Source organism: Plutella xylostella, chromosome 6, assembly GCF_932276165.1.
Source record: "Plutella xylostella chromosome 6, ilPluXylo3.1, whole genome shotgun sequence".
NCBI classification, from domain to species: domain Eukaryota; kingdom Metazoa; phylum Arthropoda; class Insecta; order Lepidoptera; family Plutellidae; genus Plutella; species Plutella xylostella.
The window spans coordinates 10902747-10922376 of NC_063986.1; the positions used below are offsets into that span (position 1 = coordinate 10902747).

Below are 19630 nucleotides of genomic sequence, written 5' to 3' on the forward strand. Positions count from 1 at the left end.
GTATTTGGACCGTAGTTCGCGGCACCGCGTGGCGTCGTCACTTTATTGTACAGGGTGCATGACGTAGAGACGGACAAGAGTTGCAATTACGAGATAAGTATATAGCGCCTTAGTCACAGAAGTAGGCTGATCAATCTAATCATAAGACGTGCTCTTATGGTAAACGAGGTACCTTTAGGTACATTTTAACAATGTGAAGAAGATAAACTTGTTCAGTTGAGTTCGATTCAAGTTAAACTTAAAATGAAAAATGCAATATGTCGTCACATATTGTAATACTTAGAAGTGGTTACCTGCCTGAGCGAGCGCGGATTCTTTACCATCAGAATCACAACTCATCACATCGCCATGACTGGTGCACGGGTCTTATTTCAATGAAAAGTTGTAAAAGTCTTTTATTTTAAATTCAGATTAGGCCTAGTTCACCAAGTAGTCCTAGGGTGTATCTGTCAATCTGATGTTTTCAATTGTGTGTCTTTTCCCGTAAAACACGTGGTAAATCCGCGCGACGTCACAAAATCACCCTGTACGTAGGTAATTTATATAAAAGCGTTAGTTAAAAGTTTTGCCGCATCACTCGGTGATACGAGATAAGAGTGAACAATAACACAGCTCGCTCGCGGTGGCAACGTGTCTCATTAGACAAACACAGTGGCGGGCAGTGGACGCTCCTGAAAAAGTGGAAAACATATTTTGGACACAAATTCTGGATATAGTTTTTTGAGGTATGATTTGAAGTTTTTGTTTATAAGTTAATGTTAAGTAATTCTTATAGAAAGTGTGGGATGCAATTTATAATTAAATTATCAGATTACAAAATCGACACACATAATTATTTTTCCTAAAAAATATCATTAAGCTATCATGTTTTTTCTATCATCGGGGTATTCATAATTCAGGATTTTCACAAGGCTAATAGTAATTTCTAATGCCTACAAGAAATGGGTCAGTCACTAGAAATTATACAGAATCCCCAATTTTAATCCTTAAAAGACCTTAATCTATATTCATAAAAAGTTACGGGAGACCTATAGGCCTGCTGTAAGCAAATGTCAAAAAAACTTTATTCATAAACGATCAATAGCGCTAAAGAACTCTCCAACTGATTCGTAAAACCTTGATATGCTAAAGTTGGCTGGACCCTACTATACACCTTCCGTAAACCTCCTATTGTACAAAAACATGGCGGCCGGTCAACAGCTGTTCTGCTTTATTGACGATTTGACATTTGTTGTGAGTTAATATTTGCTGAAAATAAGTTGCCATGGTAACGTAAAAATTTAATTATTTTTTTTGTGGGTTTTGGCTTGGCCACTGCGCCTTTAAGCCAACGTAAACTTTTTTAAGTGCCACGCCGTGGCTAACATAGATAATAGAGATTGATAAATGAATGAAAGTTTTCGCTATTTTTGTTTATGGTTTCGTCAGACCGGCAACTTAATAGGGTAAATGTCAAAATGTTTGGTCTGTGAAATCTATTAGCATCACTATAGTTATTGAAGGTTTACGGAACGATTATGAATAGAGATTTTTATGAAACCTCAAATAGGCTTAAAGTGTTCCGTAGCTATTGAGCTCAGTAAACCTACTTTAAGGTTTTTTTATGAATAAGACCGTAAGTTATTTCATTCTGTAAAATATGTCAGATAAACAAAATATTAATTTTATAAAATTTTAAAGGACCTATTTTATACTTTCCTATCTAATTAAATTTTATCTAAACGCAATTGAACTCTTTAAGCATATCTTAAGGTTAAAAGCACCCCACGGCCGGCTTACAGATAATAAATAAGTAATAAATATTTATTATTATTGTGTAAGTCACCGTGCGTTAATCTCTAGGTTAAGTCGATAATGAGTGAATGATGAAACCATAATCTATTATGACAAGTTCACTTGTATGTAGCATGCACAGTGTTATGGATAGACACAGGGGGTCAATACGTCACGACGAGATACAGTCGTTGTTAGGTTAGGTTCGGTTACCACGACTCTACAGGGTGTTACAAAACTACTGTTTTGTTTTTCGCGAATTGTGAAATACTGATTTTATTTTTGGCCTTAGATATACCATGCTGCACATGTAGGTTTCGGCAACCCTTTTGCCCTTTTTGCAACGCCCTGTAGAATAATCACCAAGCGCAAAGAAACGTTTCTATCATAAGATAGAGTGACCCCCTGGGCGGCAAATCTCTGAAACGTCCGAAACCCTTCAAAGGCATGTCTCTTCGACTGATAATGTTACCAACCATTATAAATTATAAACAACATGCAATAGCTTGCATCAATTTCATCTGCAGCATAAAAATGCAGCCTAAATTATGATATCGTCTAGACACTTTTATTGGAACTTGTAAATTTCGGACGAAGTTATCTCTTATCTTAATTAATACAGTCAGATTATTAGCACCTAATTAAGTATGGGTTGTGCAATGTAATTACTCTTTTACTGCTTTTCAGTAGGTAAGAATTTTAGTGGAAAATCTCCGATAGACAATGATTTTTTTACCGACATACAAGTTTTCCTCTTTACGGCTGAACCTGTAATCTCAAATTATATACGTAGGTGGTCTGAAAAGTTTCCGACCTCAACGTGAAGATGGTAGCACACATCAATTAAAGTCAGGGAATGTAATGGTGCATCTTTTGACAGCAACACTTCAAAGTTTCAGCCATTTTTGACGCGCGGTTTTTATTTTACAGTCGTTTGAGTGAGTCGATGTGAGCATTTCTGTGAAAATGGAAAAAATCGAGTATCGAGGTGTCTTAAAATATTCGTTTTTGAAAGGGAATTCCCCTACGCAAATCAAAGATGAGTTAGATTCTGTGTACGGGGACTCTTCACCGTCATTTACCACAGTAAAATTTTGGGCAGCCGAATTTAAACGTGGCTGTAAGAGCTTCGGAGATGATGAACGTTCGGGACGTCCAAAAAATGCAACTACTGACGATAATATCGCTAAAGTACACCAAATGGTGTTAGACGACCGCCGAATTAAAGTGAGAGAGATAGCAGAGGCAATGAAAATGTCCAGAAAACGTGTTTGTCACATAGGTATTAAATCAAGATTTAGGCATGAGAAGGCTGTCCGCGCGTTGGCTGCCGCGTTTGCTAACGGCAGACCAACGACGTGTTCGAATGAACATTTCCAATGCTCTGTTGGCGCAGTTTAGGCGCAATAAATCCGAGTTTTGGCGCCGCCTAATTACTATCTGAGAGACTATGTAGAAGAATAAAAATAAATTTTAAGAAAAAAAAAATTGTATCTATGTTAGGTCAAAAACTTTTCAGACCACCCACGTATACCTGTATAATAGAGTAGAGAGACATTTCGTGTAATATTGGGACTATATTACAACTGGCTCTTGATATAAATGATCGGTGTACACAGTAAACTCAGGTCTAGGGAATTTCGTGGTAACTTTTGAAATAACCGACCGAACTTTGAGTGTCTTGAATTACAATAATTTGTCGTACCGGATTAAACCGATTAAATACCAACAACATTGTATTTAGTTTAGGTACCTTGTGAGTTTTAACTAATTTAAGTAAGATGTAAGTTATAGAGTAAAAAAATACAACTTTTCTAAGCTCTACATTTGGTTTTCCAGCGCCACAAGATGAACGGGATAAAGGAGAAGGAGAAGATCGCCAACTCCGCCACCCTGGACGAAGCCATGCTGCTCACAGGTACGCATTTTATAGTGATTACTTGGTCCATGGCTGAGAAAAACAAGGAGGGTTACTCTATACTGACGAAAAACCAACGAACTGGAGCTATCACGCGCAAGATAGAGTCGTGGCTCATGCAGCGCTTCGAAACTTCGTTCGGTATCACTCTATTCGTATGTATATGACGAAAGTCACACCCCTAGGGTCTGGTTCTCCACCAACCGCCTTTAAAGTGGCGCTTTATATGTTCATAACGCTAGATAATAATTGAGGCAAGTGGTTGAGATACTACGTGATGCTAAGTTGCCTCGCCGGCTGTACCTTAGTGATTTCTTGCTCATTGGTAGGTACCCACAACATTGTTTGTAATGTGACATAATGATGACGTTGTCCTAGACCCTGATGGTGCCCTGGTACCTCGGCCGCGACCCCGTACCAGTTTAGGGCGTATGCTCGGAACCTAGGTCTAGTTAGTACAGGTTTTAGTAGATTACGTATAATTAAATTACCTAGGTACCTAAGTTTCCGGCATATTATGATGTTACGGCCTTATTTAATATTATGTCAAAACAAAACTTATGATTGGCAAAACGGTAGGTACTAAGCCTTCGGTAACTATAAAGGTGCCTGGATACTGTTGCTGCTTAGGTCTAGTCTAGTGGTACAGAATAAGGAAAACAATACATATTTTAATGATTTCACTGGAACATAATTTGTAGGTACTATAATTCAATTAATTTCGGTTAATTATAGGTAAATAATACGTAGTACTTACTTGTTATTCCATTCTGGTTCTATTTGAAATGAATGTAGAAACCAGTTTTATTGCGAATATACAAAATAACCTAGAGTCTATTTATTGTTGGGTAACACTTTGTTAAGTTTAAAATAAGCGATACCTTATTGATTATTGAATTCGAAGTTCACCTTATATAGGTAAGTAAGTACACTAAGTACCTAACTTATTTATAAATAAATAACATGTTTAATAATATGTTTGAAAGTGCGCTTTAAAAACCAACTTATCATTTAGTATTTAGGTAAATATTTCTCTTACTTATTCACAATTCAAAATAACAACGGGAGGGTGACTCTATACTGACGAAAAACGAACGAACGAGAGCCGTCGCACAGTCGGCACGTTTAATACAATGATAATAGAGTAGTAGCTCGCGCAACAGCGCTCCGAAACGTCATTTTTCGTCATTATAGAGTGACCCCCTATGATATCTATAACCATAGAATAACCAGTATTAATACTACTGTACACTTGTCCAAAATTAATAATGCACATGCAGATCTTCACATGCGAATCATTGAATCGTAAGATCCTTAAAAATAACACTTGCATTTAGCACCTTGTTTCGAAAGAAATAGGACTCAATATCACGTGTCACATAATCGAAAACAACCGATCTGTCAAAGATTTCTATGCGCATTATCAATTTTGGAGCACTGTACTTGTTATTCTATGCTATAACGTAAATATCACCTACGACTCGACAATGACGTATAAGTTTAACAGCCGAAACTCACTTGTTCTTCACATTTGACCCAGCCTTATCATTTAGCTATCACATCACAATAAAACGTAATACCTAAGTAATAATAAACATACCCTCAAGACCCAGGACAATGTTGGGTTCCAGCGAGCTTCGCTTCGCCTTAAAAAGTTTTCCAGTGGGAATTCCGCGACAAAAAGTAGCCTATGTTCTTTCTCAGGGTTTAGACGATCTGTATACCAAATTTCATTCCAATCCGTCCAGTAGTTTTGGCGTGAAAGAGTAACAGAAAGACAGACACAGTTACTTTCGCATTTATAATATTAGTTAAGATTAGGATATATAAGTAAGGATTAATAAATAATTGAAAGCTGTGTCCTTGTGAAACACGCCCTTAGTAAAAACAAATATGAATTTGATCATGTTAAATACCTATAATATTGTAGTTGCTAATGAACTGTAGCTATTTAAAAGGAACCTGACATCACCCGTGCAGCTGCTTTATCAAACTGTTTGTTACAACAATTAAATAGATTACTTCATACGAAAGAAGTATTGTTTAAATAACATAATCGCAATAGGGAACATCTGGTAAATTGAGATGATTTGATAACATCTGATGATTAATGCAGCACTTGAAATCATTTAGCTTGTTGTTGAAACTCCAATTTGATTGTTCTGCATCGGGCGAATTAATTATAAGCTCAATAAAGGACAAATATTATGAGCAAAGCTTACAAAAGGTCCAGATGTTAATACAAAAATGTTATTGAGAAATAAGACAAGAAACACTATCATAGCGTTAGTATAGATAGATTGTTGTACGTCTCCTATGGAATATTTAAACCATACTACAAAAACTAGGCACACTTGAAACGATGGTTTAACTCTTTGACATACCTAATCCTAATGCATCGTATTTACCGTGTTAAATCCAGTTTAAACTTTGAATGTTTACATGATTCTTCAGAAACAGTTTCATTATAAAATGTTTATTTTTATATTTTATGGCTGAGTTTTTTTTACAATTCTACTGATTTCCTCTGATTTAATGACTTGTTGTCGAATATCCGTTCCGTTCTCTATCAAAACATGATATCATAGAATGTTTACGTTCCTCTCTTATCGCAAGATTATGATGTAAACTTTATAATGATTATTATCAGCCACCCGCAAACACTATAAATAAGTGGTTTTACGACAGAATTCAACCCGCATAATCTTTTTGTTATACAGTGGCTTAGTGCGGAGTTTTTGAGAAATTTCGTAATTAGTATTATGTTTATATCAATTAAGATTTGTAGCAGATGATGGACGATGTCCAGACAGTAATCGTACCCTGTACCATTGCGTTGGAACAATCTCTATAGTACATTTGGTTGTCAACAATAGTTTATCGGGAGATATCAGTCATACCTACCTACTTAGGATAGGATTATAATTTATAACCTTATTATGAGATATAATATAACCTTTGTATGCTGTAGATAAATAAACATATTATTTAACCAGTTGACCCTATACCTATCGATTGCAGATAAGTTTTATAGAAAAACGAACCTATGTAGGTAAAGTAAGCCAGTATTTATATTATTACTAGCTGTTCCCGCGAGCTTCGCTTCCCCTTAAAAAGTTTTCCCGTGGGAATTCCGGGATAAAAAGTAGCATATGTTCTTTCTCAGGGTCTAGACCATGTTATACCAAATTTCATACAAATCTGTCCAGTAGTTTTGGCGTGAAAGAGTAACAGACAGACAGACAGACAGACACAGTTACTTTCGCATTTATAATATTAGTAAGGAGTAAGGATAAGGATGTATTTACATGACTAATCCCTGGGATAACGGGAAATTACGACGATTATCTTAAGATTATTTAAAGATTGAAATATGAAAGTTACAACATTTTAATATATTTTTTTCTTTCTTACCAAAAATACTCAACATAATACCTAAGTAATGTAAAAATTTTGGGCTTTCTTAAAAAAAAACTATTTTATATAAAAAAAGCTAAAGGAGTCAAAGGACTATCCTTTTGTTGGTAAAGTTATTTTATTATAAATAATTTTCAATGCTGTAAGGTGCTATATTTTTGCATTGGTTTTGAAATCGTTTTCATTTGACACCAAACACAGTAGGTATATCTACCTTATGGTAAATATTCATCAAGCCATCCTTCTTAGTGATTATTTTTAAGGACTTTGATTGCTTTAGAATCACTACTATATACATACACACAGTCTGAATAAAACATTCAATATCTAAGTACAATTTCGTAATCGTTAATTTAAAAAATATATGTCTAGACACCTGTAATAACATATTGTGATAAAAAGTTTTGGTTTCGAAATATTTAATGACAATTACTTATGTTTTCCTAACCTTGCATTCGGTAGGTTCTACTATCATAGATAAAACCTTACCTTCACATAGATAGAACATTCGCCTTGAGCTAAGTGAAGCTCATAGACTATACAGGGTGGATTATTTGTATATTATCAGTGAGCCCCTCGAAGTATGCCAAGTCGGTTGAGTATGAAGAGTGTTCATTGTTTGTGGCGTTACGCTCACTCTATGCAATTAGTGGTGTGGCGCGCCTAGTATAGCAACGAGTAGGCATTACATTAGGACCGGTGTAAAAACCGTGGAAGAAATATTTAAACTGGCCAAGAATAGAGAGCGCTGCAAAGAGCTGACTGCCAACCTCCAATGATGGAGAGCCACTATAAGAAGAAGAAGGCATTACATACTGGAAAACTAGCTCATGATCTCTGGATTATGTTATAATATTGCATATAGATTCGGCAGAAACATTAACCGATATTCTACCGACAGACACATACACAGATATAAATAATGGTCAGAATTCATTCGTATAAGATGAATGATATTTTTATATCTTAGAATCATTATCAAGCCTTAACTAATTATTTAACCATGTAGGTACTTATAGAAGTACATAAACTTAGTTTAATTAACACATTTTTTCATGTAAACTGCGAAGCAATCCTAATTGACGCTAAGTCAACACAGGGAAATCTCTGATAAGTTATGCAGGTATTATGATATGATGTTTATTCTTTAAGGTTCGTATTGTGGTAACGGTATAGGTTATTTTATATTCACTCTTAAACTTGAAATTTGCCTGTATTCTATCCTGAGTATCCTGATCCTACCGTATGACTTTATGACAATAGGGAACATGCATGTATTTTTTATATTCTTATTCAATACCTAGTTTTACATCGCTTTAACACCCTATAAAGCCCATCTTAAAAGAATAAATGCGCCTCTGTCAAGCCTCCATAATGGTGCACATCGCGTGAGGGTTTCTTCTATTCTATTCTTATTTCCAATTGCTTTACAACCGCATTGTAAATAGCATTTGTGTTCAGAATAAGATGCTCAGATCGTACGGGGTTCTTTCTCCGCTTAGTGCTAATTACGTATCTAAGTACTCAAACAACTATATTTACTTACCTACTGAATATAATAAACTGTGGGAAAACCTGCGTATGTGACGTGAAAAATATGTTGATAAGATCGAAATCTTAGGGCTAGGTACATTATGTTTGAAATATTTATTAAGTTGCGTAGCTCCAAACGCACATCTTGATACCACTCATGTTACAGATTTATGCAACAAAATAATGATCAGATTTCTCGAATTTCCAAAAGTCGTAGAAAAACAGTTGTTTAGATTGTCCTCCTCAGTCACCCCATTTTATCTTACAGTACAAGTTCTGCCAGAGTATACAATAGCCAGCGTTATCGCCAAAAGCACTTAAACCCTAACTTACCCTCCCCTTCCCCAGGGTTCGGCCTCTACAACATAACGAACATGCTGCTGAGCGGGCTGATCCTCATGGGCATGATCATGGAGACCCTCGGCCTGAGCTACGTGATCCCGGCGGCCCAGTGCGACCTGGACCTCAGCCTCGCGCAGAAGGGATGGCTGGCGGCGATACCTTTTGTTGGTAAGTCGCGTTCTTCTTTTCGTGTGTTGGTGGTGAGAAGCAGGAGAGCAGAACTCTCGCGAGTGAATGAAATAGTTTCAGTGACAATAGCACCAAATTACTCCTAAATACCTACTAGCTTAATGACTCCGCTCGCAGACGGCGAGCAATGTTTATGTAAATAAAACACAAAAAAATTAAAGTGGAACTTTTTGATTGCTCGCGAGTGCACTTAAAAGGGTTTGTCTCGGAGCAATCCTTACGCTTGCAGGACAGTCAGAGGAGCGTGACATTGAACGTATTGCTGACTGCCTACGGTGCGCTGGATGTATCATCATCAGCCAATAATCATCCACTGCTGGACATGGGCCTCTCCTAAGGAGCGCCACAACTCTCGGTCCTCGGCCTTCCTCATCCAACCACTACCCGCCACCTGCCTAAGGTCGTCAGTCCAGCGGGCAGGAGGGCGTCCCACGCTGCGTTTGCCTGTTCGTGGTCTCCACTCGAGAACTCGTCTACCCCAACGGTTATCGGTTCTGCGGCAGATATGACCAGCCCACTGCCACTTCAGACGGTTCAGACTTCTACGCTGGATGTATACCTATGAAGTATTTAGTTCTTATAGTATTCGACATAGAACAACGCGGACTCGGGTATGGTATTCGACGATGAAAACGACCTTTTACTGCCAGTTTCTATAACTCTATCTACCGATAACTGGTAGATACTTTCATACGATTTTGACAGATTGTAACCTTTAATTATGTCAAAATCGTATAAAAGTAACTACCAGTTATGGATAGATAGAGTTATAGAAACTGGCAGTTAGTCGTGAAGAGAATGACATCTTCATAATATTTATGTAATCGAAGTGCGCGTTCGTGAATGTTTCACGCACACATACAACAAAATACTCGTACATTGAATTCGCGTACATCGTATCTGCAATGCAACCTTTACCACCACTACAGAAATTATGACGTAGATTTCAAATTACTCCTGAATCCTGTGCGGTCCTAGTACTCTGGGAGGTTACCGTTACGTAACTTTCCCGTACTACTGAAATGAACTTGACTCGTGGCTGCGGGGTTAATGTTTAACTGCTGTTTTAAAAAGGTCATACATATTTATTGGTTACATTAATATAGCAATTTCACTACATCCTATTAACATTCAGTCAAGATTATTACAGTTATAATATGCATATTATTGCCCAAAAACATTTTGAAATGTGAGGTAAGCACAACACAGCACCCTACATTGACTTACAAAATGGGGAAGCTTTCACTAAGCTTTACATAATTAATGTTTGTTGTTACAGTCGTTAGATGGCGCCGTGTGTTAAACACGAGTAGTTAAGTGCATCGAATTATTTAAACAACTCTTGGTAAAATTGTTATGAAAACATCCAAAAGCATACATAAACTAAGCATACGGTATTAGTCATTTATCACTATTAAATAATACTTACTGGCAGAGTTTACATTAGACGGTAGGGTTCAATTCGTTGATAGTTAGGCTTCCTAGATGGCATGCAACTACATTCTTACCTAAAGCACCTCCTCTGCTTTTTAACATCCTGGTATATTGGTAGCAGTTTAGACTTGGTGGCGCTACAAGCGATTTCAAAATCAATGGGATGGATGCTTTCATCCATCCGATTGATTTTGAAATCGCTTGTAGCTTTAAGTATTACTGATCATAATTTTTATAGTTTTATTACTTTTATGAATATTATGCAAAATTTTCATAAGTAAGTTAGCCAATGGATTGACTTTAGATATAAAAAAAATAAAACTTGATGGCCTTCAAATTAGTTGAAGTATCGCTACTTTCGTGTGAATAAAAAATATTACAGAAAAGAATATAAACAAAGAACTACGCCGTCTCGGGTATAAATATCGATTGCGGAGAAACGAGCTTTTGAGCAATTGATATACTGCTCATAAACATGGTATCTTGGTACATTACAGCCTTGCACTGAAAGCTTCACACATTGGTGACGTAATTCCCGTGCAACTTTTCAGCTATCTGCTATCCTAGTACATCGTCAGTTTGCAGTAGAACCTTCACGAATTGATGACGTAATATCAACGTGCTATATGGGTATGATATCCTAGTACACATTGAACTTACACTGAAACCTTCAGCGATTGATGACGTAACTATTTCAGTGAAAACATAAAAGGTAACTGATAAGCTAGATGAATAAAGAAACAATAAATAAAGAGGACGGCCTAAGTAATGCTCTCTTCATCTTCTACTTCCTACTGGGAGGCTTATTTTAATGAATATGATGATCGCTATTTTCATATATTATTTATCTGTCCGACAGTGGTCCGACATCAATTCACCTTTAGCGCATAAAACACAAAGCAGGAATGAATAATAATATTGGACATCAGCACAATTAAAGTACAAGCGAGTTCACGTTGCTCTACAATTCATATTCAAAATTCTTATAAATTGCTACCTAATTAATTATTTTTCCATTACCACAATATAGATTTTCGGCCAATAGGTATACCGATACTTTTGATATCCTAGTAACTCGGAAACAGTCGAGCTTTTCGCTCGTAGCACGTCCGGCTACGAGCTGCGCCGAGCTTGCGTCGTAGCTCGTCGTAGCCATTCGTTTCCGCCTTGTAGGTGGCTCGTATCCCGAACACCACCCACACTACACCAATGTCACTTCCTGTTCCTGTTCGACTTTCACTCGTATTATTTATTGTTATTTTCAATTTGTAGTTAATTATGTTTTCATACAAAAGAGCGTCGCAGCTGTATTTTTCTATATTCATACTGACATATTGTTTTGAATGTCTACTCTCCTAGTAAAAAGGAAGCAAACAAACGTCTGATGGCGTTACTATCACCATAGCCTTTCAACTGTATGCAATCCTAGTACATAGAAAGTTCAGACTAGAGCTTTCACCGAGGTGGCGTGATAGTGCAACGCGACGTTAATAACTACGACGGGACGGCTCGGCTGCGGCTATGTGAATTTTCCCTGTTTATTGATATAACTTAGAAAATTTCTTAAGTACATGTAAAACAAATTTTATTAGCCGTCAACTATGTTTGTTGTACATTGATAACAATAATGTTTTAATAGCATGAATTTTAACATACACACTATACGACTGATTGCTGATCTAAAAGAAAAACTCAAACATTTTAAAGCCAGTTAGTAAATGAATATCACGGTCACGTTCACGAATAGTTAATTTCAATGGCAACTAAATTCATAAACATGTCAAAAAGTCCCATCAACATGTTTAGCGCGTCGCATCACCTTCCTTCGTTTCTCTTATCCTGGTACATCGATCGCTTATGAGACTCGGTGGCGCTGCAAGCAACGTCAAAATAACTTGTTGCACAACACGCCCTCTGTCAATTTAAACGCAAAATTAGTGACATCTATCAGAACTCCGCAACATTATCGGAAACAAAGATTAATTGAATATCGTAAATAATGTCAATAATAAATAGGTGCGGTGCAGCCACGAATAAACGGTATATTTAACTAATGCTTGACGATAGCTTTAAAGCAAGCCTAGATAGGGTTTTCTGTACTTCATTAATTTCAGTAATGATAGTAATACTTAGTATGTTATTAGCACTCTCTGGATAGAACAACAGGCTGCGTTACTAAATTGTTGATTGTTGACTGTGGTCGTTCTTTAGGTATTCACGTGCGTTCACTTACAGAAACTTATGTTATCCTAGTAAGTCGGAAGTAGCGGATTTTTCCCCGTAGCACTTCCGGGCTACGAGTGCTACGCGGGCTAGCTACGAGCTTTCGTAGCATCTTCGTAGCCATTCGATAACAATTTAGTTACTTTACTTACTTACTACCTATACGCTCGAAATATTTCCTTTTCCTTAAACACCGATCTGAAATTAGTGTAATATCCACTCTCCGCTCCCATTCTATGTAAATACACTAATAAGCAATGAAAAAGTTCCAGTGATATATGGAACGTCAATGGCGGAAGTTTTTAGTGTAATAGTGTAGTTTAATAGTGTATTATGCAATTTTAAACAAACGATTATTGGACTATTTAATTAAACAACTAAACTTGTTGATAGATAGATAGAATATTCTTGTACTAGTAACTGATGCAATCTTCTTTCTTCCAGCAATAATAATAACGTCTCACCTGTGGGGCTGGCTGGCGGACACGCAGGGGCGCCGGCCCACCATGCTGGCGACCATGGCCGTGTCCATAGTGCTGTCCATACTCAGCTCCTTCTCGCCCAACCTGGCCGTGTTCGCCGTGCTGCAGTTCTTCGCATGCGTCTTGTGAGTTTATGACAGCCTGGTACTTGTTTCAGTGGCGCGCAGGTTGCTTGGTTCGTGGAAACTGAAAATAGAGTTTGAACGGCTATCGTCTGTTTCCATTTTATTGGCTTAGGGCTGATTTTTCAGTCTGACTGATTGTATTAGACAGTGACAGCTACAATTTTATTCGTCAGATATTCGTTTATCTGACCATTGAAAAATCAGCCGTTATAAAATTATTTATCAACTATTTTTTCGTTCAAAATGATTTCAAAATAAGAGAGAGGATAGTTTAAAATTTAATGGCAATCATAAATAATCATAGTTCACAACACAGCACCCACCATCTCGAATAACATGGCAAATTTTCAGTGTTGAAACATCTTTGCCAATGGATAAATTTCATAACGTTTTGATTCATACATGCCTGGTACTAAACTTGGCGCCGCGACGACGACGGCGACACTGTCGTTTTTTGTAGTTTAGACATTTCGAATATTACATAGAGAAAGGTGTTTGGGTGGTGAAGTTAAAAATTTAATATTCCTAATTACACCCTATATTTCCAAGTAAATCATAATAATGACATTCCCATTCAATTCCAGTATCTCGGGCCCATCAGGCGTAGTGTACGCGTACTTGGGAGAGTTCAACAGCATCAGACACCGCGACAAGATGGTCGCCTTCGGAGCTGCCTTCGTGGGCATCGGCACTGTCATACTGCCTGGTGAGTACTGCATCCCTGGTTCACCTAACGAGTAGCACAAACAAGTGACTGCTCTCGATATTTTAAAATCATTTGGGGTCCTATTCCTTTTAATTTCTTTGACATAAAATGTGCACAGCAGGTGCTTAAAATCTAATTATTCTCTATCATACCAACTTACGAGTACAACACTTAATTGACGTAGTTTCTGCATTCGTATCGAATGCATAATAATTTTATTATTATAGCAATTACTATTAGCAACGTCACTGTGAATCATTCATTCTAGTTGCAAAGTTCACAGAGATAAAATCAGACTTCCGTTAATTCTTCATATCAAAGTACGTTGTAGATAACTTCTAAAATTAGGTAATCTTGATAAACTTCTAATTAAAAACACGTTGATACGATCTATTACATTGATAAGATTAATCATGACTGAAAATCAATTAATTGCCCATTGAAATCAGACTCTCTACCATCCTTCAAAAACAAGCTCCGACAGCACTACTTAAATTTATCTTATCCTGATTAGAATGCACCAGCAATTATTTATTTATTTTTAATAATATTTATGTATTATTATAGAATATATAGGTATATATTTATTATTAACTATGTAGGTTTTATATATTATTATATGTAGGTATTTACATATCGTTTATACTTAATATTAATGTAGTTTATAAATATCTCTTATTTTCACACGCTACCCTTTTTCATTATTTCTATGTCCTTTCAATTTGGTTGTCTGGAAGAGATTACTTTTAGTAATAAGGCCGCCGATTGTGCTATTTATTTTCTGTTCATGTTTGTAATACTGTTTCTTTTTGTGTGCAATAAAGAGTATTTTATCTTTATCTTTATCTTTATCTTTAATTATGATAAATTAGTTATTTTATTCAAGCGTGTAAGAAGGCGTAATTTGAGATATAAATAGGTAGGTGTTACGTCAAACTATAGCAATCTCGGGGAAATACCTACAATTAAATGTGAACCAAGGTTAAAGAAAGTTCTGGATACACACAATCACTTGATACGACCCTTCGTACAGTATCTACTACTTTTTGCAATAACACAATTTGCAATAACATTTTACTCCTACCCCTTTCAGCGATATCCTGGCTGATCTTGCCTCTAGACTTCTCGCTGCCGATCAGTTTCCTCGGCATACAGTACCGTCCCTGGCGCCTGCTGGTGGTGGCTTGCACCGTGCCCTACCTGCTGAGTTGTGTCTTCATGCTGTGGGCACCGGAGAGCCCCAAGTTCCTGAACGCCACCGGGCAGCATGATGAGTGTCTGCGGGTGCTGCAGCGGATGTATGCGGTTAATAAGCGCGCGTCGGTTGAGGACTTTCCGGTGAGTTTTGTGTAATTTTTTGTATATGATGGTAGTAAGTAACCCGAGATAACGTGGATATGATAGAGTGTTATGTAAATCCTAACAGAGTATTGCGATCCGAAAGGGGGTCTTATTTTTCTTCATTATTTAAGGTAGGTAACAATAAACTGAAGATTTAAAGTATACTATCTATTACCAGTTGCAAAGTTAGAATTGTCGGTTGTCGTTGTCGGACTCTACTTAGGTTGTGTAATTTTATGCGAGTATACGACCACATTCTATGAAGTAGAATAAAGACTCACAGGTTTAACTCCACTTTCAGATCAAAACCCTAATCATCGACAACCCGGCGACAGTCTCCTCCACTCAGACGGGCCTACTAGCGGTGCTGACCTCCATGAAGGAACAGACGGTACCTCTCTTCAAACCTCCGCTCCTGGTGTGGACCTGCCTCGCCTGCTTCGTACAGCTGGGGATTTTCGCCACGTAAGTGCTCAAAACTTCTTATGCTGTATGGGTTCCTGGTACCAGATAGTTCAACTTTTCGTACAGTCTGGCCTGGCTTCTCAAACTAGTTGGGGATAGAGGCCAAGATTGCTGTTTGACGTTGGGGGTGCCTGGTACATGATTGTGGAATGGCCACAATGTCAAGGTGGCCTGGTATCGTTTGTTATTGTGAAAACTATAGACCAACGCGGACTCGGGTGTGTTAAACTACAAGAAAAATAATTAACGGTATGAAAGAGATCAGGTATTGCTAAGTCCGCTGTTTTACCTGCTTTAATTAATTTATTCTCAATACGTTTCGGTCGTTCAGGTCTAACGGGTTCTACGTGTGGTTCCCGTCGATCCTGAACTCGCTGGCGAACCACGAGGGCGACGAGACCAAGATCTGCGATGTCCTTGGAGCCAATGCAGCTAACAACAACGGCACTGTGGTAATTAGAAGTTTGGATTAGGTACTTATTTATACTTACTAAGAGAAAAAAAAATGTCCTCCTAGCCGAGTTTCGACCACGGCGGCCAATCTCAATTGAGATCAGCCATCTACACAGGAGTAGATTATAGTGCCCAAGTGTGTGCGCAGTACACAGGAGCACTCTCTGTTCCATCACTCTCATAGCCCAATGGGACGGATTGACCGACACGACTGGAGAGAGCTAGGCGCAGGACCGACTGCTTTACATGCCCATCCGACAGCATGGATCGTTTCACTGTTTCGGACTTCAGGTGATCAGCCTTCTGTGTCCTAACCAAACTTAGAACCACAATTTAGAAACACAAATTGATGGTCCCACCCGGGAATCGAACCCGGGACCTCTGGGTCATGAAGCGAAGCTTCTACCACTAGACCACAGAGGCAGTTTAGTGAAAAAAAATAAAAGTACGAAGAAAGGGGTCCGATTAGATATAGTTAAGTTTACCCATCGTCAAAAAGTAAAAGCCTTTACGCCTTTATAGGCGTACGAGTGGAGTGATTATTTTATTCTACCGTTCTTCAGTGTTTGAAAAAGTACCTACTATTTATATGCAGGGTGGTACTGTACGTCATGGCCAAACGAAAAATGGTGATTCGATAAGGTGTCCTTTTCAGCGAATGACCAAAGTATACGCGGAATGTAGTTTTAGCATATAGGTAATATAGTATTTTTTAACTATATTCATTTAAATTTTATACAAAACAACCCATTTCCCTTCCCAGGCAATATGCGACGACACCGTCAACACGATGACGTTCCAGCGTGCGATCCTGGTAGGGCTCGTCTTCTGCTCCATGTACCTCATCGTCGGCATCATCGTGGACTTGGTCGGCAAGAAGCCGATCCTCGTGATCGTGCTGTTTGCGGCAGGACTCTGTGGGATCTCTGCGCACCTGGTATCCAACCAGCTGGCTGCGGTGTCGCTGTTCGCGATATTCCAGATGTCTGGAGCGTGTATTGGACTGTTGACCGCGGTTGTGGTGGAACTGTTTCCTACTAAGCTCAGGTAGGTTGTGATTATGATTGCTTGTTAATTTATTACAGAATTGATTCAAGCGTATCATTTCACGTATATTTCGTATGATACAGTACAGATACAAAGTTCACCACTATTGAAATGGAACTTATATCACTTCCGTGCTGAAAAATGTCTGACCGTAAAGTCAAGGCGTTGCAAAGCCATCACACACATTGTTAGGCATGTTGCGAGGATCGTGTTTTTTTCTAGGAAACGTTTTATTTTAAAAAAAACCTCTCTATACTTCAAAGTTATCTGTTACAAAGTGGGTACTTTCTAAACGCGCCTAGTAGTAAACTTTCCTCCAGCTTTCCTCCAGTCCAGTGTGACCTTCCAGATTAAGAATACAACTATGTGACCTCCCACACCTAAAGTTCAATAAAAATTCACCGTTTTAAGCATTCTGATCTAACCTAACCTAACCTCTCTATCAACTCATCTTCTACAGAGCGATGGCGGTGTGTCTGTCGCTGATGTTCGGGCGCGTGGGCTCGGTGCTCGGCTCCAACGTGATCGGCATCCTGCTGGAGACCAGCTGCGGCGTCAGCTTCTACCTGTTCGGGGGACTGCTCATAGGTTAGTAGTTTAACATTACTTACTCATGCTCTGGAAGTAGCAAATACACTCAGAATGAAAAATTATCAGTGACAATAGCACTAAATTATTTACTGCTAAACGGAAAAGGCTAGCTTAATGACGCTGTCTGCACTATTATTGAATATTGAAGTATACAGTATACATTAAATTATCATCATTATTTTAGTATCGGTCATTATAACAAAAGTTGATCAGAATTAAGAGCTCGTGGATTTAATTTCGGATATGCACTTTATCATAAATACTCACCCAGAACTTAGCTTGGAATCCTTAGGTTATTTGTACTATTAAACATTTTGAGATATTAATTTATTTAGGTACCTAATTCATAACAATCAGTTCCAAAACAGCCTAAGAAAATACGTTCCCGTGCCCGTATTCCAATGACCTCCTTATTCCAATAGCAATAACATCACTTTCACGTTCCAGTGTGCTCACTCCTGTGCCTCACGCTACCAGGGAAGCAGAACAAGAAAGCAGACAAACAAGCCGTCCTCGAACCATCCCTGAACGAGATGCACGAACCTGCCTGAATACTGAAAAATAGATTCTGAATCTGATACAAAATTCCCCACGAGATAGGCAATAAACGCTTCTAAAGCGATCGAACTAAAGCCTAAATTCATAGAGATAACCATTTTGTATTTAAGTCTAGATTTGCAGTTCATGTCCTGGAAAAGCAGCACTATCGAACAAGTGGTTGTGCTGCAACCCATTCTTTAGAAGCTTGCAATGGCGATGCCATTATGCTTTATCATGGGGGCTAGAAAGAGATGGCTATAAAAGTGTGTCTAAGCCACGCCCCTTATAAATGTGGGGTTCATAGTTAGAGTAAAGTTCTAGTCATGAATTTGCATAAAACTTATTCGAGAAATTTGTCGACGATAGCGCTATAGTTAATACTAGAGTACATTATAAGAACTCCATATTATGATTGTTTTACCAAAAAAATACATTAACAATATCAAAAGCATAAATAAGAGAGTTGTTTAAAATTTTAATTGATATACATAAGTACAATAATTATATTTCCTAATGTCCTTTTATAATACGATGTAAATACAAGTAAAATAACCAAAGGTAGTATGAGTAATATACTTATTTAGATAACTACTTTATATACTTACTTATTTAAAAAAATGTAAGTTTAGCATTTTTAAGTGCCATAAATTTGTGACTTTTTTATAAAAAGTCAACTTATTTTGTAAATGTACATAGCCATAAGTTTAAGTATCTTAATTATAAAAATATTTATATACTTACTTCACATAATTTGTAAAATATTAAGTTAATAAGTAATAATAATATTTTATATTACGTATCAACTTTTTTGTTTTATTTCAAAACATTTACCTACCTTCCTCTACGAAATTAATTAGAAAACTTACGACTCTTACGATCGAGGCCTTTCAGTACGTGTAGTCGGCTTATTCAAAAGTACCTAGCTGATTATATGCTTATATGAGTGGCAGTCCAACTGTGATATTATGTAGATATTTACGAAGAGACAGCATGAAGTAAAAAACCGGCCAAGTGCGAGTCGGGCTCGCGCACAAAGGGTTCCGTAGCAAAT

General features: G+C 37.6%; 1 protein-coding gene across 1 annotated transcript; it reads left to right on the plus strand.

Moving 5' to 3' along the window:
* Nucleotides 1–561: 561 nt before the first annotated feature.
* LOC105384088 (organic cation/carnitine transporter 7) lies at nt 562–19382 on the plus strand. Its single transcript, XM_048621599.1, has 11 exons — nt 562–725; nt 3613–3691; nt 8990–9151; nt 13274–13436; nt 14021–14142; nt 15236–15480; nt 15785–15948; nt 16280–16400; nt 17165–17448; nt 17909–18036; nt 18487–19382. Exons 2-11 carry the CDS (start codon nt 3622–3624, stop codon nt 18588–18590), a joined length of 1563 nt encoding a protein of 520 aa, XP_048477556.1. The 5' UTR covers nt 562–725; nt 3613–3621; the 3' UTR covers nt 18591–19382.
* The last annotated feature ends 248 nt before the right edge of the window (nt 19383–19630 follow it).